The sequence below is a fragment of the Poecilia mexicana genome, unplaced genomic scaffold (assembly GCF_051168715.1).
Source record: "Poecilia mexicana isolate PSO_F unplaced genomic scaffold, ASM5116871v1 scaffold_9, whole genome shotgun sequence".
NCBI classification, from domain to species: domain Eukaryota; kingdom Metazoa; phylum Chordata; class Actinopteri; order Cyprinodontiformes; family Poeciliidae; genus Poecilia; species Poecilia mexicana.
In genome coordinates, this window is record NW_028263378.1 from 11,756,783 (window position 1) to 11,782,856 (window position 26,074).

Consider the following 26,074-nt stretch of genomic DNA (forward strand, 5'->3'; position numbering starts at 1 on the left):
AGTTTTATTAATACATTCTACCACAATTGGCCCCTAGAAAACATTAATGATCTTAATGTGGCCTAAAAGAAAATGAGTTTCTCACCCCTGACATGGAGAAAGTGAGAAAGAAAAGCTTTATTGCACCCAGCAAATGCTTCTCTTTACAAATCGACTTCTGCTATAAATTTTATTTAGGAATATCAAAGTAAAGACAGCAGAATACAGATGCAAGAAATATTTTCAGATTTTTATTCTGCAGAAAACACCCAACAACAAAGGGAAACCCATGTATCACTTTACTTCTGCTCCACACTTTGTCTTGGTCTATCACGTTAAATCCCTATCAAGTATGTTAACGTTTGTGGTGGCAATTTCACACAATGTGACAACATTCAGGATGTATGGCTACTTTTGCAAGGCGCTGTGGCTCGATTTCCTTGCCTGCTTCCTTCGCATTTTTCCCTCGTTATTTTTGAAAACTGAGCCAAACTCTGATCTGCTTTATAAATTGGCACCTTTCTTTATGAAGCAGTTAACCTGACAGCCAGCCAAGAGCTCTGCGCTGTATTTATTTCATGTTTTGCTCTTTGACCATTCTCGGCTGTAATTCATAGCTGCGAGATGAGGTGTGCTAAGTACATCAAATCCCACAGCCCTCTCAGTGGTGTCTCTCCTGTGTGTGCCTACAAACCAGTCTGTATCTTTCCTCTCTGTCCTTTTAACAACCTGATGTTTGCTCCATTTGTCTGTTATAAGGTAACCAGATTTTATTTGGCTTTTACAGCCAATTTGCAATCCACCAAAATGAGATGGGGGGTGAAATGAAAGTCTCGCAACTTGGGAGCATGGATGGGTGTTGGTGTACAGTTATAAAATGTATCCTCCCCCCGCCCCAAAGTCTCCAACATTTTTTTTTCCCATTTCTGTTGAGAGATGCTTGTCCTAAGGGGTGGATTAAATTACACTGCGACCGACAGGGTTTCCATGGAACGCATCCATTTTGCCATAGTGTGCCATATTGGTTTAGTGGCCTGCGGCTTCATTGGCTATTGAATGATTCTAGTGTATAGCCTCGCTGGCTACTGTTGCGGATATTAAAGTCATCCACCATGAAGCCATCTGACGTGATATTCCACCTGCCTTTTTGTCGGACTTGGGTCCCCATGAAAAGCAAAGGAGATAAATCTGATGGATTGGACAATCACTTTAGAGGACAAAATGTAAAGCTGACGGAGGAATATTGGAAGGAAATGACATTACTGGATCCGCCAATTCATCTGCAGGTTTTATCTTCATCATCCGCCACCTTCATTGTCTGGCCTGCTCTTGTAGTTTATCAGTGTGTTTCATCACCTTACATAAACCCTAAACCCAATATTTGCATACAATGCCTGTCAATATACCAAGCTAAATGTTTCCTGTTTTAGATCAGCCTGTAATCAGTAAATGCAATTGTTTCTATTTGCTAAACGTGAGAATAACCAGAGACAGAAAGTTTTCAAAGTCGGTAATTTACATACATTCCATAGTATTTGGTAGACTTGCTTTTTAAACTGAGTGAATGAGCTCAAACATATCGGTTATCTTTCCACAGGCTTCTCTCAAAAAAGTGTTGATGTTTTGGTAAAGTCCTCCTGACAGAACTGTTCTGAGTCCGGTTTGTAAACCTCCATTGCTCTCAGAGCTTTTTTAGCTTGTCTACATATGTTATATAGGACTGAAGTGAGGATTTTGTGATGGTTGCTCCAAGACATAGACTTTATTGTCTTTAAGCCACTTTGTAAATAGTTTGCCACTATACTTAGGATCGTCGTACATTTGAAAGACCAATTTGCACCAAGTCTGATGTCTTAAGTTGAATTTTTCCACGTGGTGTTTGTACTTCTTGATACCATCTATTTATTTATTTATTTTTTAAGTACACCCGTCCTTCCTGTGCTAAAACAATGACACAGTATGATTCTGCCTCGGCCATTCTTCACATTTCGACTCATTTTCATCATTAGTTTTACAATAGTATCACATTTAGCAAATTTAGCAAACAATTTCAGTATTTTGAATTAATATGTAACCATTTTCAATTGTACATGTTCTCTCTTCGCACAATTCACCAATTACTAAATTACTGAAAGGGATCAAAATTCAATTAAAACTCTTTTTTTCAAAAGGGAAATATCTGATTACTGCTTAATGTTAATCTGTCTAATCTTTTGAGGGATTACATATGTGGCATGGTATTACTATAATAGGGTTGTAAAGAACACAAAGAACCAAACTGAAAACACTGACTCAGACTCAATTATCTTTTGTCACTAATCCTACAAAAGTGAGGATGTCATTTTTTTCTGAGATTCTTTTTTATCATTTCTTTTTTTAAATCAGAAGATTTTGTTAACAAAGATTTCTGTTGCTTTTAAAAGTGAAGATAATGTGATGGTTTAGAAGGCTACTCAATTAATTTATATTACATTAATTATAGTCACGTTTATGGATGTACTTTTAAGGCACACCTGAAACACACTTCTTCATTGTGAACATCATGGAAAAAGAAAAACAAATCAGCCAGCGTATTGGAAATAGTGGTCATCCACAAGTCTACTTCATCATGGGCACTATTTCCAGAATGTGCTATATTCATCTGTTCAAACAATTACATGCACTAGAAACACCACGGGAATGTCTGTTCATTATGTAGTTCAGCTACTAGATTCTCTGTTCCAGGGATGACGTGTTTTGTTGCAGAATGTGTGTTTCTACCCCAGAACAAAAGACCATTGACTTAAATCTGTAAGACATTGTCATTATCCATAGTAAAACAAGCCGTGTACCAAAGAGTCAAAGATAAGCCCGCTAAGAGAAGACGAAAACAGTCTGTACTCAGTTACACCCATTCTGTCGAGAGAAATGGGACAAAATTCAAGGAAGTTAAAATTGTAGAGGAACAGCCAGAACATATTGTTACATAGTATAAAAGGCAATTCTACCAAATAGAACATTATTGTATGTGAGCTTCTGACTTCGACATTTTCCTGCCAGGCAACAAGTGTAACTGATGTAAAACATGAAACAGTGTTTGAACTGACTGCGCATCATGCTGAATTCGCTGCGACTTGCTGTGATCCTCCGGTGGCACATTCAGATTGAAAATGTATTTAACAAAAGTGTAAAAGTGCATGACGTATGAGTCTTCCAACGTTTTTCCACACGTCGGCATATGAGAAGCAAAAGCAACCTAAACAATACAGAATGAAATAAAAATCCATAGCAGCTGAAACAGATGTATATTCTTACTACATCTTATTTGTTATAATGCAGTTGAATTAATTAGCCGACAAAACATATCGTATGCAAATCAGTTAATTTTCCTCCTGTTGCTAAAGATAGAAAATGCATTCAACGTTTCTTATCTTTTAGTGTAAGCTGTGTGTAAGTGCATACGGAGCAGCAGAGCCTTCATTTAAAACCAGAGCTGATGTTCACTGTCAGGACATTAATCTTTCCCTCATCTATATTAACTTTCTGTAGCCAAATGACTAGGGGGGGAAACTGAAAAGTGAAAACTTTGCCCTCCCTGACATGACTGATTAGCTGTCTTGTTTGTCGATGAAAATGAAGACATCAAAACATTTTCCAGCAGAAAAAAAGATATTCACTAATGCTGTATTTGTGCCACGAGTCTGATGTGAGTTGGGAGTTGATTTGTTGTATCTTAGAGAGAATTAGGGAGAAGGGGACAGGGCTTTGTTGTTAATCTGCTGCAACAACAAAAAACGGCTTAATCAAGGAGTGCAGGACACAGGAAATTCACACAAATGGAGGTCATAATTTTTACTTTTTTGTTCATGTCAGCTTTTCGTCTTTGTCTGAGGCAGCTAATTGGAGAAAGTAAGAGCGACAGAATTGGATCGGAGCCTGGATTTCTTGTGGACAACACTGGTTTCCCGTTAGATCAATGCAAAAGGGAGAGACTGAACAGAAAAGTCCAAAAAGGAGGTAAAATTTGACAGAGTTGAGGATATCCAAAGATGAGAGCAATCTGGTTCCATATGCAAGTAATTCAGCAAATCGCAGCATTAGTCATGGGCGAGTTACAGCTCTGAAGAGTCTGTCCACATCAGAGACAGATGGGATATGTGAGGACGGTGTGAGATCTTGGGTCATAGTTCACAGTGCATTCTTGGTTTAAGTGAAATCCGCCTTGCAGAACGCTGACGGGAGCACATTTTTCTAATACGGCCAGAATCCACAAGATTGTATTTGAACGATTTTAATCTGAAAAGGGCAGAAATCCAATATCAGTGGCAGCTCACTGCGAGGGATGAGTGAGAGGAGTTATGGCGTCTTTAGGCATATAAGATTTGTGGAAAGCAGGAAACGACTTGCTGTGATCCTCCGGTGGCAGATTGCCAGCTGAAAGCGTGTTTTCTCACTGACTGATTCGCCTGCCCGCGTGGACTGGAGGTGCTTCTGGAACAATCAATAACACCCCTGTGTACCTACGAAGTCCCAGGGATAGTCTGAGGCTGATACCAAATGATCTCGTTCTAAACGCTCATCAAAACCCAGAGGGCGGTGATGAATCTGCCCACCTTAGATTATAAAATGAAAAAAACATTCAGTGAGGTTTAAATCACTCCGGAGATGACTGTGGGCCAATATCCCTGTTGAAGAGGCATATGCCAGGAGTCTGATGGTATAACCTTGAGGAAACTACCACAGTTTCACTGTATTACGGTATTTAAATAAAAATGTGAAGCTAAAATATATGACATACATGACAAGGCTTTTATTTTAGCCTTGTTAGAGTGGCCGTCATGCATCACTGGCTGTACTTAATTTTTTTTCCAAACATAGTACTCCACTGTTCTGAAGAAATGCTTCAACTGCAGTAGATATTTATATAGACACAAATATGTGTCTGATTTGTCGTAAGTTTCTCTTGATTGTGGAATGCTAATTTGCGACACATGCCAAAAAATCCTGCAGGAAACTGGAGATAATAGCCGAGTCTGAGTTTGATACCAGTGACGGTGTACATCGAGGTGTAAAAAACCGAAGGACTGGTTTATTCTAGAGGTAGTGATTGTTGACCTGAGGTTGTTGAGGGTGATACGGATGCTAAAGTATCTGAAGACACTGGCAAAGCTCAGGAAAGGTCAGCTGACAGAAAGGTCAGCTGACAGAGCTCATAGACAAAAGCAGGCAAAAATAACAACCCTGAAAACTTTAAAACAACTAGTTTGTTAGTATCAGAGCCGTGTTGTTGTGTTTGTTAGTTGCACAGACAGATTGTTGTAATTAAATGTTGTAAACATTTCAGTTCCACTCATGAGCAGATTCTTTTGAACACATTTATGCACAATACTGATCTTAGTCTCAGGTCACATCTCATTTTCTAAAATTATGGGGAAGGTGTGATAGAAAGTTCTGGTAGTGTTGAAATTGTAACTTTTTTTAAATCTCGGAAAAGAAAACCTTCATCTTAATACGTTTTCATGAGCTCGTATTCAGCTTCCACAAGAAAGCTCAAACGTATTCTTCAAAACAGAGACTAGAGCTGTTGTTGATCATAAATCCTAAAATGTTCTTTGCCCCTTGAAGCTGCTCTCGAGGGAAGAAACAGGTAGAGGATGGAGCAGGGAGCAGCAGAAGGAAAATGGCATTAATGGACAAATGAAATAGAGGCAAGGGGGGATGGCGTATGCAGCCCTGTGTTTTGTCGGAGCTCTGAGAGGCTAGCTAATAATGATAAAGAGTCCGAGCTGCTCCATTTGTGGTCCGAGGAGGGAACCTGCATATGGACACCATCATAACTCAGGCCTTTCATCCGTTCAGATGAAAAATCTACCCTGTCATCAGCACTCAGAGATGATCTGACTGCATGGACACACTCAGACGGGCACACATGCACTCCTTTTATTGTACGTACGTAAGCGGGCACATGGAATCGGCACACGGCTGCCTCGAAAGCCTTGTTGTATTCCCAATAGATAGACTCTCAATCACCTTTGTTGCCCCTGGTTACAACACCATTACTTGTCCTGTGTATTCATCTCGCCTCGCTTTGAATGTTAGGAGAGCTTTTGCAACTGTAAGGACTGTAAATAGAACTGAACATATAACAAAATTCGACATCAAGCTGAAGCATAGAGAATGAAGAGAGGACATTCTAAATAATAAATCTAAACTGTTGCATTTTGTACTTTGGAAACCAGTGTTTGCTAATAACATTCAGTGTCCTGGGAAAATAGAGCATTGCAGTAAATTAATGGATAAATTAAACCAACAAAACAGTAATTTAAACATTTCATCTCGTAATACGTGCATAAAACAGAGCGTATTTGGGTGGAGAAAAGTCAGCAGGCATTAAACAGAAGTCTTAAAAGTCTAAACTGGTTTTGCACAGAAAGCAGCAGGTGACTGTTGATTGTGAATTAGCAGCAACACAGAGCCCATCAGGACCTTTTGAAAGCTGTCAAATGTTATTAATCTAGGAATAGTTTCCACAATACCGAGCGCTTCTACAAAACAGCATGGATTTTCCACCAGGGACCATCATGAGTTTTTGAGAAAGAATTGGTACTACAGACTTCCGAAGCCGAATTCTCCCTGGTTACTTTGCTCCAAACATTAACAGAGCACCGTTCCTTTAAACCTTTTCAGATGTTGTGTCATTGCAACTTCAAACTTGTATTTATCTTTGGAGATGTCATGTAATTGACTAACTCAATTAACCACAGTATTGTGTAAGAAAATGATATATGCTTTTCAAACATGTTTACCATTAAACTCTGAAAAGTGCGGCATGCATTCATATTTACCCCATTTTATTCTTATACAGCTAAATACAGTTGGTGCTACCAACTGTGTTCACAGGTTATCTATTTACTAGTAGTATGGAGAAACTCTGGAGGAGCTGCAGAGATCCACAGCTTCAGTGGAAACATATGTTGTTTGGATTACTATTAGTTGTAAATTGATTTTGAGCATAAACATGGTGTTTATTGCAGAGTGGCAAGAAAAAAGGATGACAAACATGCAAAGGAAGGTTCTCTGGTTGAAACAGACCAAAACTAAATGCTATGGCCTACAAAAGTAGGATCATGTGTACAAAACTTTATATGTGGCAGAAAACTAATATCTAACAACCTTGAACATGAGCAAACAACATAATCAAACCAAATTAACACATTAGAAAGACTTTTTAGCCAAACAACTTAAAAATACACATTTAAAAGTAAACTTTCAAAAGTATATCATATTCATATTTGCTAAGACTAAATATTAGTATGGCTGTTTTATGCATCATGCAAAATCCATCTTAAATTTGTTTATGCATATTGTGTTAATATAGTAAGAATTCAAGTCTGAGGGGACCTGAAATAATTCATTTAGAAAAGAATCAACAGTAAGCTGAGACCAGGACAAGCTAATTGGAGTTTTAAAAGTCTCTTATATGAAAAAAATAAATTGGAAACAGTTTTTTTGAGGGTTAATCCAATAAAAGACCATAAAATAAGTCATGGCGCACTTGTTGACAGCACTGTTGTAGCCAGGCAAGAGAGAAAACTCTCTAATCAAGTTGACTGCCAACATAGTAGTAATAACTCTGCCTGCCAAAAAACCAAAGAGCTATGAAAAGCCAACAGATCAGAAGAAAACTGGGGGCTGCTGAGGCCAAGGTTCCTCTCATGCTGTTATGATTTATAACATACAGCTGATTATCATTAACTTCTGCATAAAAATATATGTACACGGTCTATATGTTCTTTGTGGATTAAACATTTGACACAACAATGAATGCAAACATTTTACCACATAGAGGGGGTGAGTATGCTTCCATTTCGTTCTGACATGGTTGCTCTGAGATCAGGACTCTGTGGGGATGAAAGCATTTTTGTTTTTTCAGAAATCCTTTTCTTGATTGTGAAATTGTTTATTTTTTCTTGATAGTTATAATGTTTCACATTTAAAATGCATCGCAGACTTACACAAGTTTTATTTTTTACCTACTTATATTTAATTTGTTACAGGTTTTTTTTTTCTCCATATTTTTCTTCTTTTGCAGAACAGTTTTTGTCATTTATTTTGTGAGTGGATGTTTAGTTGTATTTTGATTCTGTTCGAAGGGCTCAGTTGAGCAATAAAACGTTATTATTCACAATTACATATTATTGTGTGGTAGCCTAAAAAAAACAAAAACTCTCCCACGGATCAACAAAGCAGCACATGCAATCGAAGTGTATAAAGAAGAGTGCGATGATGACTTTAAGAGGCCTCGGGCTTTCAATCACTCCCTTTCAACTTAAGAATGACAAAAGAAAGGAATATTTCCAAAAGTCCCATTATGAAGTCTTTGAGAAAATGATACTTTAACTACTGCGGCATAAAACCAAAAATTAAAAAAATGATATCTCCTCACCGTTGCACTCATGTAGGAAATAATGGTGTGAGAAAACCAGTGCAATTATTGTATAATAAGCCATTATCTAATCCAACTCAGTCCCCCTTCTCAACTTAGTCGTAATCGCTTTCTTTGTCACTGCCTGTGACCTTCCCACCCCCATGCAGGAGACGTAAGAAATGAGTCGGTTATTTTCTACCGAGGATCGTGAAACGCAAGGAAAGAGCAGAAGGTGTGCAACAGCAGAGGGGACAGAAGTGGAGTGGAGGTTACAGATAATGTCTCTCTGATCTTCTCGTGCACAGACGCAAACATGTATGGCATGCCATGCATTTTCATTAAGAGTGAAGTTAATGTCTTTGAAAGCCATTTTGCTGATTATTCATATCACTCATATCGAGTAGTTGCAGATACACAGTGGTATATTTCAGCTAATCGTTTTTATTACTTAGGATGATTCAAGCTGCAGTCTGTGCCCTATGAGTTTCTACCATACTTACTTCACAAAGTCTTTGCCTGTTCATTTTTATTTTATTTTTTTCCTTCCACATCATTTTTTATTGATATGATTAGATAGGGGACTTTGTGAACAGCCAGTTTCTTTAGTGGTGACAGTTTGTGGCTTACTGTTCCTCTGGATGTTGTCAGTGGCTGAAGAACTGTAAAGTTGGCCATGATATGTAGATCATCATATGGTCATGATATCAAATTTATGTATCTATGTATTGTCATTTTCTGCTGGTTTTCTCAGAAGCTGAATCCCTGGTTTTTATTGGCTAAGCCATGATCATCAAAATTCTTGAAATAAAAATATATTTGAGTTCTACTTTTTTATTTGAATAAATAATATAAACTTCTTAATGATATCCTTATTGGATATTATCCTGTAAATATTCCATCGCTATAAAAATTGCCATAATTTGTTGAAGGTTGGATTTGGGATCTGTTCAGCTTCTGCCCAAAAGTAAAGAAAAAAAATTTCCACAGGCTGCACAAATGCACAAATGGAAATGTGTGATGAAGATGGCATGAAGTTTTGGAAAAGAAACACTGTGTGTATTGGCTTTAACGTTCTTGGAAACGGTTCTGTGTTTGCTCAGAGTTCTGGACCTAAATTCTAACTTGGTTTGTTCGGTGTAATCCACATGAGTAATCCTGGTAAATAAAGGACAAGGCCAGCGGGCTGTTTCTTTTGTTAGCTGACAGGATAGGCTTACCCAGAATGCAGTAGTACTGGACACAGCACTGCTTCATATTCAGTTAAACTGGTTTCTTCCATTACCCAAGAATGGATATAAGGATTAGAACCCCATAATTAAGGCCATCTGACCATCAGGCTGATGTTACTCTACAGGCATTCTAATATGATGATGTTATTATATTCTCACATGACCGCATGCAACTCTCAGTAAAGCTTGAGCATTTTAAACTGAAACTGATTGAAAAGTTAGACATTAGCTTAAATGGCATGGTTTAAAATGATAGTTTGTCATCAAATCTTAGCAGATTGGTGAGTCATTTGAGCATTGAGTGGGGTACCATAAATATGATGCACTACCAAATACTGGATACACACCGATTACAGTCCTCTGGCTGACTTTTCTCTTTGTAAATCTTTACCTTAAGTTTTCAAAAAGGCAGACATTTTCTAATCCAGCATATCCCATGGCGGACAGACAGAAATTAAAAGATCAAAAGGATAAAACAAAAGATCTTTGCTGTATTCTGTTTAGCCTTTTTGCTATCTGCTGATCAAGCCTCACTCTGCTACGGCCTCGAATGAATTACAGACATGTCCAGAAATCCATTCTTTCATAAATAGCGTCTTACACCTTTTATACTTCTTCTAATTTCAGTTTTTAAGTATCAGTTTATGCTTAAAATCGCTTACTTGGAGTCTTCTTCCATATTGAGACTCAAGCTGCATTTTCACCAGTCCTTTTGTCATTGAACTGTTGTTTGTTTGCACACAAAGGTTCATTTTGGGAGATGGGAATGCACAGTCGAATTCTGATGTGAACCAAAAACTGTGTTCCACCTAAAAAACCTTGGTCTTGGGTCATTTGAAGTGAATGATAAGTGGACCAGAGACCGATCTGTAGTGCAGGGAATTCTGGGTAAATACAACTAAAACAAAAGCGTACGTCTAGCGCTTGCGATCTTTCACCAAAGTCAAAAGAGAAATCTTATTTCACTTCCTTTTTTTTTCTTGCATGTCGTGAAGAAGGAAGTTGCCCTCAGTGTTTTTTTTTTTGTTTTTTTTTGAGGTTTTCATCTTGTTGACTTTAGTTTTTCAGAGAATCTATACATGCACCGGGAGAGCTAGCAGTTTCTGCATAACTTAATTTCCACGGTGCATTCTTACCTACTGTATGTGCTATATTATTAACAATGTATTAAATTTAGAATCTGTTTGGCATCAAAAACATCATCTAGTGTTATTTTATATATGAATATCAAATAAATGCAGGCAGTAAGATGATAACACTGTGCTGTGCAAAAATGTCACCTAATCTTGAGAAATGTGCTAATGTGGATATATAATGCTCAGCTTACTGTTGCACAAGTTCAATTCAAAACTTATCCAGCATAGCAAGTCAGAAATCCATTTTATTTGGTCTCACTTCTGGAATCAAAGATTAAAAAATCCTGTTTCAAACCTGATAATTATGAAGCAGAAAATTGTAGATGAACATGGATTTTATTTTTACCAAATTATGCCCTTCTTTTTTTCTTTTTTCAGTCATTATTCCAGGCTTAAAATCCTTTAAGAATGTATGTTTTTTTTTTTTTTTTTTTTGCTTGAATAATGCCCGGGTATGTGCAAGAAAAATGACTTCTAGATGCAAACATCAGAGCTCTTGTGCTTTTCAAAGGCTGAACCGATGCTGATATCTTCATTCCAATTGATTTATGGTCATCTGCAACCAGTTACATCAGTCTAGGTGAGGAATTTGAACAGGGTGTGTAATATTGAAAATTGACCAGACTGTCAATGATGATCCTGTCTTGCTGAATATATATATGGCTTGCACAATTTTGGAGCCATGTCTCTTAAATCATGCATAAACAGTACAGAAGTTATACTCTGGCTGTCAATTTCTGAATGTAGCAGGCCCCAACTTCAATTTTTAATTCTTATCACGCAGACCTTGTTTTGTGTCTAGGATTTTAGCATGTGTTTTCTGCATGAAATTTCAGTTGCAATAAAGCTTGGCTTGGGCTGTGATTGAAACAATCCTCTGCCTAAGCTGCACTGAGCCCACCTGTTTGTTCTCCCGTAATTGGATTCTGCTTCATTCCATTTGCCTTAATGCTAATGCATAATGCAGTGGACCGAAGGAAGCAGCCACTGCTAATCAGTGGACAAGGCATGGAGGAGTAGCCAGATCACCCCCCCATACCCATCTGACTTTCATTTCGGGACGTCTTATCATGCCATTTGTCCTTCAAAAGAACCACTCGTCCATGCTATGGCCAGAAATTCAAAGTTTGTGGAGCCTCAAGGTAGAGTGAACAGCAGGTGTTGAAACTGATGCCAATCAATAATCTGTAGTGTAAAATAAAACAAAATATAGGAACAGCATTCCAAGTAATTCTGCAAGCTTTAGTGCTTTGAGCTTTAACTCATTTGCTATGAAGTTTAGGAGCAGAGGCGACATCTCACTGTGTGTATGGGAGCAGTAGCTGAAAAACAACGCTGTACTGTCGTCAAAGAAAGACTGACTGAAACTGAAATATTTGTCAATATCACCTCAAAAAAGCCAAAAGCTGGCATATTTATACAAATGTTTACTCATGTTGATTAATACACACTGTCCCTTAGCAAATAAATGCAAATGCCAAATTATGTCCCGAAAATTGACTGACTTCAGTCGTCAGCAGATTTCTTTTACATCTTTGAAAGAAAAAATGCTTCAAAAACTAAGAATACTTTTTCATAGGTAAGAAAGATCTATGATTAGGGTGAAATCCTAGACACACAGGCAGTTGCTCTGCTCACTTAGCTCTGTGCGTTTCTCTTATGTTGGAGTTAGAGTGTCATAGCTAAATCTATAAACATCACAACAGCTTCAGCAATTTGCTGGCTAGGGGAGGGACTCCCACATGCTCTCTGCCTATTGTCATCACACCCATCCTTCTTTCATGATCAGCAGCCTTTGCTAAGTGGCTGGTGTCGATGGCTGTGACTCAACTCAGCCCACAATGATGATGAAGATACAACATGTGGAGACGAGGTCTGTGTGTGTGTGTGTGCGTGTGTGAGCGTGTCTGTTAGGCACTTTATGGGCACTCACTGCAAAGAAAAGAGTAAAGAAGTGGAGCACTACGAAAAGTGACATAAATTGCGTAGGTGCCGGGGTGTGTGACTCAATGGGTGAGCGACGGTCGCCAAGGTTCATTAGCGTGTCATCAGCAGCCTCCACATGAAATAATAAGGATCACTTTCCCTCTGTCCCTTCTGTCGCCCCTGGCCTCCCTTCTCGCATCTTTTGAAGACAAACAGAGGCATGACAAACAGCATCGGTTGTCAGGTGACTTCTCTTGTAGGGAAGGGAAAGATAACAACTAATGAAGTGAAAAAATTAAATGACAACATGGGGCAGAGAGGGAGCTGAGTTGCATGAGTTAGATTGCATGAAATACAGGTAGATGGATGCACAATCTTGTCTTGCTAAAACTGAGGAACACTCTGACCTTTTCCATATTTGCTAATCAATAATTTTCTCATTGCAAACATTTAATGGTTGCAGAAAACATTTTTTTCAGAAGGTCTTGCCTCTAATCTAAGGGTTAAATAATCGAAAATATCAAACATTTTGTTGGTAAAATGCAAAAGCAACTAGACCTCTGTCACAGACATAAGTTGATCATTTCTAGCTCAGTATATTCTCAGTTTCTCAGTACACTCTGGTTGTCAAAGATCTTTTGACAAGTGGAGCATTTTTCTCTGAAATGGTATGGTATATGGTGAGTGCCCATTGCAAAAGCATTATTTGTTAGTGTTGGCATTCTTTTAACAAAATTTGCAAATTGAATAAACACCTGCTGATGCTAAATTGGATCATCTAAAAAGACAAACTGCTCTGAGGCCTCCTTAATCTGATGCAATTATCCTTCAGCATGCTGATTTAACATAGTTTAAAATCTAAATAGTTTCGATATGCAGAGTTTGCATTCCTTAAAAAAATTAATAAAAATTATTTATATATATAAATCAAATGACAGGAAGTGCTTTGTAAAATCATGGCAGATAAACCTAATGAACTTCATCAGTTCTGGCTGGATTTTGGACCGATGTTCAAATTTAAAAATTCTGCCCAACTGTCAGATAGAAAGAGACACTTGTATGTGTCCACTTCAAAGCATGACTAAAGTATGTGGTAATAAATATGTCTGCAATGACATATTATGATAAAGAAAAACTGTTGTCTGCTTTGAACAGCGCCTTGCTAAACTATTAACAGCCCTCCAATTTTTTTTAACGTTTTGTCATGTATCAATGTAACAGGGATTTAATCTAATCAAACACAATGTAATACATAGCTGTACAGTTAGGTTTTCAAATGGACTCGTAAATAAAAATGTGAACGGTTGAATTAATCTGTAAATGCAAAGAGTATGACACAACCCCAAACCTACCAAAGTAAAGAGTTCCATAGTGAATCTGGAGGAGGAGCAGCAGAGGCTGGAAGTTGGAGCTGGCAGATAAAATTAATTCATCACAACTGCTGAAGGAGTCTACACTTTTCTCAGCTTGATACGAGGTCCTGAACCCAAACGCAGCAGCCTATAATTTCAAGACGGTGTACAATGCTGTAGTCGTCCCCCATGTTCTACACTGACATATGTTTGACCCCTGTCCTGGTCTGCAGGAGACAGCACCTGCTGCCCCACCACAACACTATTAGTGGTCAACCACTCATACTCCCACATCTGTAACACTTGAGATATTTTTTTGTGGATTTGACACAGCCCCCATGGTAACTAACGTTCTGGAGATTCACACCCCATGGACCTGGCAGGAAGGGTTCTGTTTCCTCACATCAACCACAAACCATCCACACATGCACCACACACAGTTTATCCTTCCTCACTCTGGGTAGCGTGAAACCATGTTGAGGTTCTCATGGAGGGAAACACATCATTGTACATTGCCTCGCAAAAGTATAGAACTTTTCACATTTTTTTCTTATTGTAGAAACACAAACCTTTATGTCATTAGCAGAATTCTATGTAACAAACCAACATAAAATGGTGCAAAATTTCAAAGTTTAAAGAAACTGTTACATTTACAGATTCATAAAATCTGTGTCGCATGCGTCTGTATTCAGCCTCTTTCACTTTTCTGCCTCTAAACCAAATCCAGTATAAACAGATGCCTTCAGAAGTCCCCTTTTTATATTAAGTCCATCTGTTACATGACGGCCTCTGAGATCTGTTAGAAAACAAACAACTTCATGAAGACTAAAGGACACAACAGAGCGGTCATGGAGAAAGCTGTGGAGAAGTTTAAGTCAGAGATTAACAGAAAGAGACACGAAACTAATTGCTTTGAAAGGTGATTCTACAAAATATTGTCGCAGGAGTGCAGAATACACTTTCACAGTTTTAAGATTTTCCCTCGTTCACAATTGTGTGCTGCTTTGCTATGGGCTGTCACGTGAAATTGCAGTAAAACACAATGAATTTGTTGTAACCATAAAATGTTTAACTGTTGAGGGTTTTGAATGTTTTTGCAAGGCAATAAATTACAAAGCTTTTTCTCTTTTTGGACATGCTGATATGTAAATATCCTGGTCCTTCATGAGCTGCTGCTGCTGCTACATGCTTCTCTAACATAGGGAAATTCTGCTGTAAGAATAGCTCTCTGCTTTTTTTCTGTAGAGTTTCCCACACATCTGTAAATACTTTCAAGCTATAATTCCACAAAAACCCATGACTAACCCTGTTTAATCCCTGTACCAGTCAACATTAACTATCTTAAAACGTTATGTTTTTCGAATTACACTATTTCAGAGCTAACTGCTGTGTTAGATCTGATATGTATTACCAGACCTTTTCTATTCAGTGAATCTTTAACTGTGGAGTTCAAGTCCAGAACTGCTGCGTAACAGGCCGTTGAGTGTACATGCTGCACTAACAGTATCAGCCATGTTAACCTGTCTCTGTTGTGATTTCTTTCAGCCTCCACCGTTGCTCCAAACGGGAAGAAAACATGCCTCAAGCTTAAAGTTTTCGTCCGACCATCAAGTAAGTGTTTGGATGTAACACAGGGCTTTATAATATAGCTTACCGAGGTACACTCTTGGACTGGAGATCAAAACGAATTAGGGATGTATGGTTTCCTCACTTCCCTGTTTTACTGTTCAGTCATTGTTCAACATGCTCCTTTTATGTATCACAGACCTGCCTTCTAAGAAAATGATTTTATTCTTTTTGAAACATGAAAAAAGATGCTAGATCATCAAATCAACTGAAATCCTCTGAATGTTGCCATTAGCTTTGTTGCTCTGCGTGTTTGGGCTAAAGTGGAGGTGGGAGTACAAATGTCACTAACATATTTGTTGCATACCTGTAATGATTTCCCATTCTCCCTATTTTCTGTTGTAGACAGCTGTCTGAAAACAGATCGTGTTTTTGATATAGATGACAGAGTAGAAAATACGTTACCAAGAGGTTAGTATGGCTTTTGGTCTTATTCACTGTGACCTCTTGCATGTGTCTCCTGTATGTCACCCTGTTTTGTTGCTCTACACTGCATGTTTATCAAGTTTGTTTTCCACATAATCATTTAAACATTTCTCCAAGATTCCAATTTAGAAAAACTTTTTTGTGTAAAAAGTAGACAAGTTTCTGTACTACAAGTGTCTAAAGACTTCTTTTTTAACATAGACCACAATTAAATTACACTTAGAAATAAACACACTTAATGGATAAATCTATCCAAAACTATTTATATTTTGTTATTTATTTGAAAAATAAATTATTATGAAATTCAGAATTTGAGATCATACATGCTAAAATCATAGAAAATTGAAAGCTATAATTTCTTGAAATGTTCATGATTATTGTTTACAGATAATGGAAACCCCAAATTCAGTCTCCAAAAACATGAATATCATAAAAAAAAGGCAATTACTGGAAATTCACTGTTTCACAACCGAATCAGCAAATTAATTCAAAACACCTGAAAAAGTTTCCTAAGGTCCTAAGTGGTCTCTGGGTCTGGGTCAGTAGACTGCACAATCTCAGGAAGAGTACCGCTTTAAAATATGTACGGAACACCATCACTGACTCCCTCCAAAAGATGATCAAGTCACAAAAGGTTGTAGTTTAAATTTAATACAAGGTTTTGTATTAATTTTACTCAAGTATGATCATATTCATCTGAAACACTGAATTTGAGGTTTTCATCACCAATAAGCCATAATCATTAAAATTGAAAGTAAGGCTCTAAGTCAAGAAAGTAAGGCTCTAATCTGTATAATTAGTTTTACTTTCTGAAATGGGTAACAAAGAACTGTTGAAGTTGTTGATATTCAACAATTTTAGATGTATTTGTGTATGAAAAATATTTTCTCCTTGTGAACATAAAAACTGCTGATGTTTAATGAAATATCAATTCGGCATTGTAATTAATATGTCAGCTGTAAAAACCACAAGAAAAAAAAAATCATTACCTTATCTCTATGTGCAGAGTATAGGTATACATTCTAACAGTCTGCTTAAGCCTTCATTGACTTGCTGTTTGGCTCTGCAGCTCAGCATTGATTATTTGTTGTGCTCAGAATGCACAACATTTTATGTGTTTTAGATGAGACCAAGTCAGTCACCAGGGAGAAACACACCCCATCAGCCACACGCTGCTGTTTCATTCTCAGCACCAGTTTACACTCAGGCCTGTGCCAACATAAAGAGAGCTCACTATAAAAGTATGATACAAAAGAATAGACTTGGTAGAAAAGTAGAGGAATGTCTAAACTCAGTATAAAAAAAAACTTGGCAACATTTTCACTAACTTAGCTTAAGGTATTGTAACTTTTTAAAAACTTTTTTTTTCCCCCAATAATTTAAGTGGTCCTTACATAGGGCATCGCCACACATTTAAACTTTTAGGTGATATTAGAAGGTCTAAAAGATGCGTAATTTATGATTTCCTAATAAATTTGATTGGTCTCTTTAATGTGATGTAGTGTGTGACAGATTGAATTTTCAAATGCTTAAAGTCAAACTTTGTACAGTGTGGAATAATTGTAGCTAGTAAAATACATAATATAGGATGCTACTAGTTCTAAATGCTTATGCAGGTTTGATGCTTGCGTCTTTGATTTGTGCTTGCTTGTTAATTTTGCTGTGCTGTTTGCATCCTTTAAAGGCTGCCTCTAATCAACAGAATCTAGCTTAAGTTTTGGCTAAATTCTCTTTCATCATTTCCAAAGCCATTGAATTTAAGCATTCAACCCCTCAGTTGTCGTTGTTGCTCTGTCCGTCCAGTCTTGACAACTCATCTTACATACACAGTTGTGTGGTTATGTAAACGTCTGGTCTGTCTGTCCTTGTGCTGTGCATGGTTCAGCTACTTTCCCACGGTGAAGCGGGCACATGGCTGCACACAGATACTGATGCTACTGCCAGACAGACACAGGCGGCCGCTCACCTGGGAGATGAAACATTATACAGCAACTGAAGTTCAAATGGCAACTCAGACTTCATGACATGAATCTGAAAATTGTTGCAAATACTATTGTTAGTGAAACAAACCAGTGCTTCTTGAGTACAGGTTCGTTTCATATTAGAATCTCATGAAATAATTATGTTTTGTAATTGCACAATTACAAAACATAGACATCTATATGTCACACATTATATAGATTGTACACAGAGTGTTACATTTCACATCTTTATGTTGATTTTGAGGATTATGGCTTATACACAAGGAAAATCTAAAATTCAGGCCTACATGATTGTAGAGCATGGTGCTGACTTGACTGCTGTGGAGTAGTCAGTCGGTTATATCCTCCACAAAAAGGTCTTTACTAAAAAGACAATCTGTATCCAGGAATATTATAATGGAAAGTTGTGAGGATGGAAAAAATGTGGTAGAAAAAGATGCACAACATAAACATTGCAATTTTAAAGCACTGCCTTGACATACTTTAAAACTGTGCTGGTTACAATTTTAGTGGTATTTGCCCACACTACTCAGTTTAATTGCTACAGTATTGTTGTCCATGATTAGCCAGGAAACTCACCTGACTTAAGCCCTTCAGACAGTCAGGAGGGTATTGTCAGGAGAAACATTATAAAAAACAGGCGCAACAATGCAGAAGAGCTAATGTCCAAACCTGGCTCTGCTCGCAAACCAAAGCAACCAGGGCTTCCACCTATTGAAGCACATTAATCTGCATAAGCAAAAGTAAAATGTTTTGAGGGGAAACCTATTGACCTCACTGCCATGGCCTCATCACCTCCTTTCAACACCACTTTGCTGCAGATAGTATTCTGTTCATAATAGTGTACAGTACATGGGCATACTCTTGAGTAGAGTAGGCCCACCTTTCTGTTTTAAAATGTACCTTTTTAGTTTTTCTGTTTTTCCACTAATTTTACTTAAAACCGATTTAATTTATTGCAGGTCATAATCAGCACAACCAATATGAACGAATGCTTGAAATATATCAAGGTTTATTTATGTTTTTTTTTTATTGAATCAGTGGAATATATTAACCATTTTGGTAATATTGTATTACTGAGATGTGCCTGTATGTAAATAAATTATATTATTTCATATTTTATATATGTTTCATCATCATAACAGAGAAACCTATCAATTCATGCTGTATATATTTTTTTTCTATCCTTTAGATGAAACTAGCCATGAAACGGCTGCCCCTTCGCGGAGTGAAACGAACGCTGCGCAACGTCTGCAGAAGACAAGTTCTCTACTTGCTTTGCTGCTGGTCACCCTAGTGGGACTCTTTACTTTATAGCGCCTCCCTCTGTGCTGGAGGTCATTTACACCTAGCGTGGCCTGAATCTACCCTAGGCTGCAGGGTAGTGGGTGGGATTTGGGTGGATTGCATTTGCTTGATTGGGCATAAAAAGCAGGCTTCTCAAGAAAAAACAAAACAAAAAAAAACTATTTTTTTCAGAAGAAAAATTAAGTGGTCTTTCTCCTTCTGTGAGTTAAAAAAAAAGTTGATGTTAAAAGTGGGAGAGAAAGTGCCCCCTCTTATACCTTCAACCAAGATGCCAAATCCCATTTTTTTGACACTTAGTGATTCTTATTTTCCCATGACATTTACCATCACGCTACATCGTATTTATGTCATTGCAGCACTGATGTTTACCTATGAAAACTAAGTTCATGCAGTTTATTGTGCATACACACAGACGGCACACCATTGCAACAATGCAAAAGCACATTCAAAAACAGCAGCCAATAGCAGAAGAGTTTTACATTTTTAGACAGTCGCCATATACACAGTGGAGCATTGTAGATTCTAGGTGTTAGAAATTATTGTATATACGACAGACAGAAATGGAACGTTTCCCTGAGACCTCTCAAGAAGCCTTCTAAAGCTTAGCTTAAACCTGAGATAGATGTAGTTGTTCAGTTTTTAACTAAGACAGAATTCAGAAATATGTGAAATATCTGACATGGAGCAAAGTCACTTACAATCCCTGGTTTTTTAAACGTGGTGTCCTCTTTCTCCATACTATGATGAGCAGTTGAACGTTCCGGACGAGCAAATCCTTTTCAAATCAGCAAGCAACTCTTTCTTTCTGACAAACCCAATAAACTTGGCCAATAAGACATTTCTAAAAAAAAAAAAAAAAAAAAAAAAAAGGGTTCTGTTCACTCAAACTCACAAAGCCAAAACTAAATTGAAACTTTCTCTCCAGACACTTCGTTAACCGCTGTTAAAATCGAGAATCAATACCTTTTGAAACTTGATAACACAATTTCACGCCAGCAGTCACAGCCATTTGTGCAATGTTTACTGAGCTGGGCCGCAATTGTTTTCTCTGTTCCAGTTGAGCATTAGTCAATATTAACACTCCCATAAACATTTGCATCCAAAGCTATTTATTCCCTAGCTATTGATTGTTCAAAACGGTTCACGGCTTAAACTGGGTGGCGTTTTCTTTTTCTTTTTTTCTTTTGCTAAACTATCAAACATTCTCTTTTAACTATGCAGATAGTTTAAACTATTTTAGATCCTGTCAAATGAGAACAATAAATGATGTTTAATAAGACCCTTCACCTTACAGTACCATGCTTTTTTTAATTCTTTAACATGATCATAGTTCAGTTTAATACTTATTAAATGCTTATCATGTTCAGATTATTGCAGCAGTTGGTGAAGCATTACAACGACAAATGCATATCTCCAATTAGAGGAGTGTAAACAGAACAAAAACATATCCATTAAACTTAAGGCAGCTCTGTTCAGTTTGTTTATGTTACCACTTGGATTCAAAGTAATTTACTGATCAGCAGCAACGCTTACTTCCACAGAAACAGAAGGGGAGTTTTTCATATCGGCAGTGTCTTATTTAAAGAAAGGTTTTTGCTTCCTTGAAAGAGGCAAGCTTTACCAAAAGGGATAGCTCAGGACTTTTCTGTTAAAAGATCATAAGCGGTTAATATCTTTCCCACAGTAGAGAACTCCTTTGGTGTCTTCATTTGGTTAAAAATACCAATCAATCAAACCCAGACTCTGAAGAAATGGCTTCAGAGTCTGGCTCGTCACAAATGTTTTTTTTTTGTTGTTTCTTGCTGCAAGTATTTAAGAGAGCTGATACTACAATCAGTTCTTAACTGTTTTTATTTTTTCACAAGCAGTGAGTCAACGCAGAGCTACATCATTGCAACGCTGTAAAATGTCTGGTTCTGCCGCGTTAACAGAGACAATTTAACTACACAACTAGTTATCTACATTTTCCTGCAACTAGATTACCTAATATCACCATCATAATTTATTGGTGCGGTTTTAACAAGCAGAGTTTAAGACTGGGAACATCTGTCTTTGTACTGCTATTCCAACTTTTTGGTCATTTTGAGGCTCTGTGTTTTGAATTGCACAGATTGGACATGAAACTAACTGTGAAGTTTGAAATTATTTTTATGTTTAAATTGGTTGCAAGCTTCTACTGGCTCAGCCACAGCTCTAGGTGAAAGCAGCTCTTTCCTGTGGTTCAGTTCAAAGTTGAATAACAAGTTTATCTGTGCCAGAGCCAGAACATGCAGCAATGGGGACAGAGACAAACTGTGAGGAAAGACGCACTAGTATTAGTGTAACCTTGAAACCTGTTTTGGGTAAAAACCCTTAGAGGACCCATAAGTAAATTAATGTTCTTAAAGTAACATCAAGTCCATGGCAGTTTATCTGTAGTGTTTCATGAACGCATAAACTGTCCTTATATTTGCATTGGACAATAGCAGCTAATGATAAGATAATAGACAATCCCCTTTCTTTGTAAAACAAAATGGAGCTTTCCAACCATTTACAGTCAGAGTAACTACCTTATAGAATAGTAATGCATTGTTAAAAACCTATAAAAATAGTGTGAATTAACTTAATTACTCTGACCAGAAATACTTTTCACACAGGACGATCAGTTGCAATGCTCTTCCATTTTTAGTTGTAAACAGTCGTTGTCTTCTGTGTGGACGACTGCCCAGTAAAAAAACAAAAAGTTACAGTGCTTTAAAGGTTCATAAAAGTTGTTTTAAGATTATAGCAGTACACTTTGGTCTTGGCCCTTCTTTGACTCTCTGGAATGAGCTAATAATACGGATTCATGCTAAATTAAGACATTATGATTACTTATGACCTTTTAATAGAACCTCACTTCAAAATTCTTTAGCTATGTCTTTAACTCTACTGAATCTATCAGTATCAAAGCGGCAAGTTAGAAAGATGGACAGAATGAGAGAAATAGAGCAAAAAAAAAAAAAAAAACGAGCACAGGAGCAATTGCGCGCCCACCTTCTGCTCCTACTGTTACTTGTTTAAGCGACCCCTTAATGAGGTTCAAAATGACAGGCACGCAGACCCCATGTTGTCACAAGGGATGTTTTTCTGGTATTAAAAATAGATGACGGAAGGCTTAGTGGGGGCGCCTCGGAAGTGTAGAATTTTACTGTGGGGGACTTTAAAGCACCAATGACCTTGCAGTTCAAGAGAGCTGGCAAGTGAAGGAGACGGAGAAGAATTATATGCAGAGAGGCTTACACACACAAACGCATACAGGTTTAAAAAGATAGTCAATAAAATGTGATTAGTGCCTAACAAAACACTTTTAGACAAAAGAACCTAAAAACTCATTCAACACTACAGGCCAAAAAAACCTATTCAATTCATTGACAAACATGCTGTCTAGCACCATTCAGCCTCAGAGGCATGCACTGTTTTGGGTTTGCTTTGTTTTTATTTTGTGACTGTTTTTTGTTTTTTTTTCCTGTGCTTTTTTTATATATATATATCTATCTATTTTTCATTTCATTTCTGAAAAACAACGTTTGCCTTCAGCCATTTGTTCCTTTTATATACTGCAGTAACAATGCTATTACAGCAGAATAGCAGCTCAGCTACAAGAGGTAATATGAGACGAGGCCATTTAATGAGGTACTAATTTTCAGAATATCACCACGGGGATATGAGCACTGCAGAAGATTCAACATGGACGCTTGTCTGCAGGCTATAATCAGAAACCAGCTTCAGTTTTATGATTATCAACACTAATTGTCTTTTTTTTCTTTTGCTATCAATACCATGATTTTTTTTTTCCTGCACATAACCCAAACCTGGGAAATGAGAATCAACTTATATACTGGATACTGTGTATCCTGAGGTAGACAACCATACAACATAGTAGTGTTAGGTTAGTATCTGTTTTGTACCTTTCTGGAGGACAAAAAAAAAAAAAAAAAGAGATAAAACATTGTTAAAACTGTATAATTATTATTATTGTTATGATGATAATGATTATGACTATTATTATTATTATTAGGAAAACTTCTCGATGTATATAGTGTTTGATATTAAAGTATTAATTTGGTTCTTATGTCTTTTCTAAAAACAATCAGATACCGTATTATCTCTGGGTTTTGCGGAGTGTGTACTGTTCTCAAACAATGCATTGTGTGTGCTTTAATCCTCAATGCCTAAAGAGACTCTTGAATTCAAACAAAAAGGGGAAACCTGCGGGAGCTGCGGACACCGTGCAGTTGGCTGGAACATTAGCCAACGAGAGGCTCACCTCTTACATGTTTTAAACCAGTCACCACCTCTTCATGGAAAGATTCTGCCTACGAAAAGAAGCATTTGGGACTTGATCGATGGCCTATTTGTACTTTTTCTTGCCTTCAGGATTTGGAAGCATTTTTTGAGTGGAAAGTTGGCTTTTTAATGGAAGGATCTCACCAGTTTCATTATGTGGCATGCGCATGAACTTGATAACATGTATAAAAAAGAAAAAAAAAATCTGAAGTTTTCAAGACTTTGTTTTTTTTTTTTTGCTGTTTTCTTTTTCATGCTGATGTATTAGATTTAATGGTCATTTCCATGTTCTGTGTTTTTGCATCCCCCATTCGAGTGATGTCAGACTGTGTACTCACACGTGACAAATGTACATACCACAAGCCATTGTTGGGAGATTTAAAATTGGGTTTTGTGAGGTGCTTCATTTTGTAGATCAAAAGCAACTCTTACTTTTATTTTTCTAAACCTGACATTCTGTAAGCATCCATGGTGTTCATCCTCGACTTGTGCCCTTCTTTTCCCTTCACTCCCAGTAGGAGGGGTTTATGAGTGGATACATCACTGTAGACATTTTCCAGTGTGACACTTTGAGTTTTTTGTGTCTCTTTTTCTGTCGCCACAGTAAAAGCGGAGCGGCAACTTTGTTTGGCAATGAAGAGCGTTTCCCATGCCTTAGCCCCTCAGCCTCTAACCCATCTGTGTTCAAGACACTTTTTGCCATTGTGCTTTTACACAGAGCAGCTGCTGGCTTCGAGGAGAGTACAATGGGGCCCTTCAATTTTCTCTGTCTTTTTAACAACCTCTAAATCACTTTTTCTTACTGTAGATGGTGGTCTTAGGAACAGTTCAAGGATTAGAGCACCCCACCTAACAAATCCTGAACTGGATTGTTAGAGGGTGAACCCCATCATCGATCTATGCTCTGTGCGCAGGGTAAAGCTCCTCAGCTCTCCTCTTGCTGATGAAAACACTTGTTCGTTTTATGTCCTGCCTCCGTTCTTCTTGTCCTTGTATAACTTCCACCTGCTGTCCTTTCTCCCTCACCTTTCAACCCCACTCCCGCTTTTCCATCAGTGGGGACTGTTTCCAAACTGCTCTTTTACAGTATATAAAATGAAAGAAAATTTGACAGGAAAATGATCTGTATTTGTATATACACGTGTCTGAGCAACTATGAGTACTACAATAAAACATTGCTTTGATGATTGTAACACTGTGTCCCAATTTTTATTTTTTGTGCATAATCTTGGGTGTTTTTTTTTTTTTTTTAATCAAAAGCTTGAACATGTTTCAGATTTTTATAGGGTTAGGGTTTGAATACAAAATAATACTCACAAAACACCGTTAAAATAGCAGACTTTGTGATGTGAAAATGAGGCCAGGGTAAATAATTTCAGAATTTTTTCCACCTTTAAGGTTGCACATAAGTTGTATAAATAAGCAGAAGTTATAGAGAATACAATGTGGTTGCTTCAGTGTGTGAACCTCTTTACAGTGAATGGGGATTCTACTGTTTTCACAATTATACGCTACTTTCAAACTTAAAAAATATAAATACTCGTATGTGTATATATGCCATGGTTGTTGGTGTATTTGATTAACCCGAAAATAAAGTTCAGCTGTTTTAATAGGCTTTTGCTAACATTTTCTCAGTCACATTTGAAAAACTCCTAATCTTCACAGAGCTTCTCAATTATCACAGGAATCTTTGACAAAGGGTTTCAGTAAGGCAAAGGGAACAAATTAATCTCTGTGGTATTAGATGCACTTTGGACTGCACAGTAACACAGTTGGTAGGACCGTTGCCTTCCAGCAAAAAGGCCATGGGTTCAAGTCCTAGCCTGAGCTCTTTCTGCATGGAGTTGGCATGTTCTCCCTGTGCATGCATGAGTCAGACAGAACTGATTTTCTATTTGGATTTGTGACATTTGTCAAATTTTGTGCAAGACTTTGGTTTTCTTTTTAGAACACCTTGGACTTGCACCTCATGTCACTTAGTAATTTTTTATTTAAGGATCTCATCTGGAGTCAGTAAGCTTCAGTCATCCAAAAGCCAATGCTAAAAGAGAACAGAATACCCTGCCTGTTTAAAGGTGACCTGTAGCAGACAGAGCCAAACTTAGCTATTCTTGTAGCTGAGAAAGATATAGAAACAGAGGTGGCGAAACCACCTCAGCAGAAATGAAGGTAGTTCTACAAGAATACACATTATTTTCTGTTTTTATCACTCTGGGGCTGCAAGTTGCTGAATCAAAAGTGCTTCCACATCTTTGTGTAATTCGTGCAGGCTGGTGTTAGAAATCAGAGCACAGAGGCAGTCCATAAAACTTTCTTTTGATTCGTGAGAGATGAATAACTCTCTATAAATGTCAAAATTCCAATCTTTCAGGAGATTAAGTTTTAATAGATGTTA

At 37.5% G+C, this 26,074-nt stretch overlaps 1 protein-coding gene across 2 annotated transcripts in view; it reads left to right on the plus strand.

The window, feature by feature from the left end:
* The window catches only part of efna5b (ephrin-A5b), a 117,715-nt gene extending 92,843 nt beyond the window's left edge, over positions 1–24,872 (plus strand). The window contains exons 3-5 of one of the 2 annotated variants that reach the window (XM_088008802.1): positions 15,575–15,640; positions 16,001–16,066; positions 19,256–24,872. In XM_088008802.1, the coding sequence (XP_087864928.1) occupies positions 15,575–15,640; positions 16,001–16,066; positions 19,256–19,380 (257 nt within the window). In that variant the 3' untranslated portion in view covers positions 19,381–24,872. The remainder of the gene's footprint in view (positions 1–15,574; positions 15,641–16,000; positions 16,067–19,255) is intronic. The other variant, XM_088008803.1, reaches the window with a different exon arrangement.
* Positions 24,873–26,074: the final 1,202 nt, after the last annotated feature.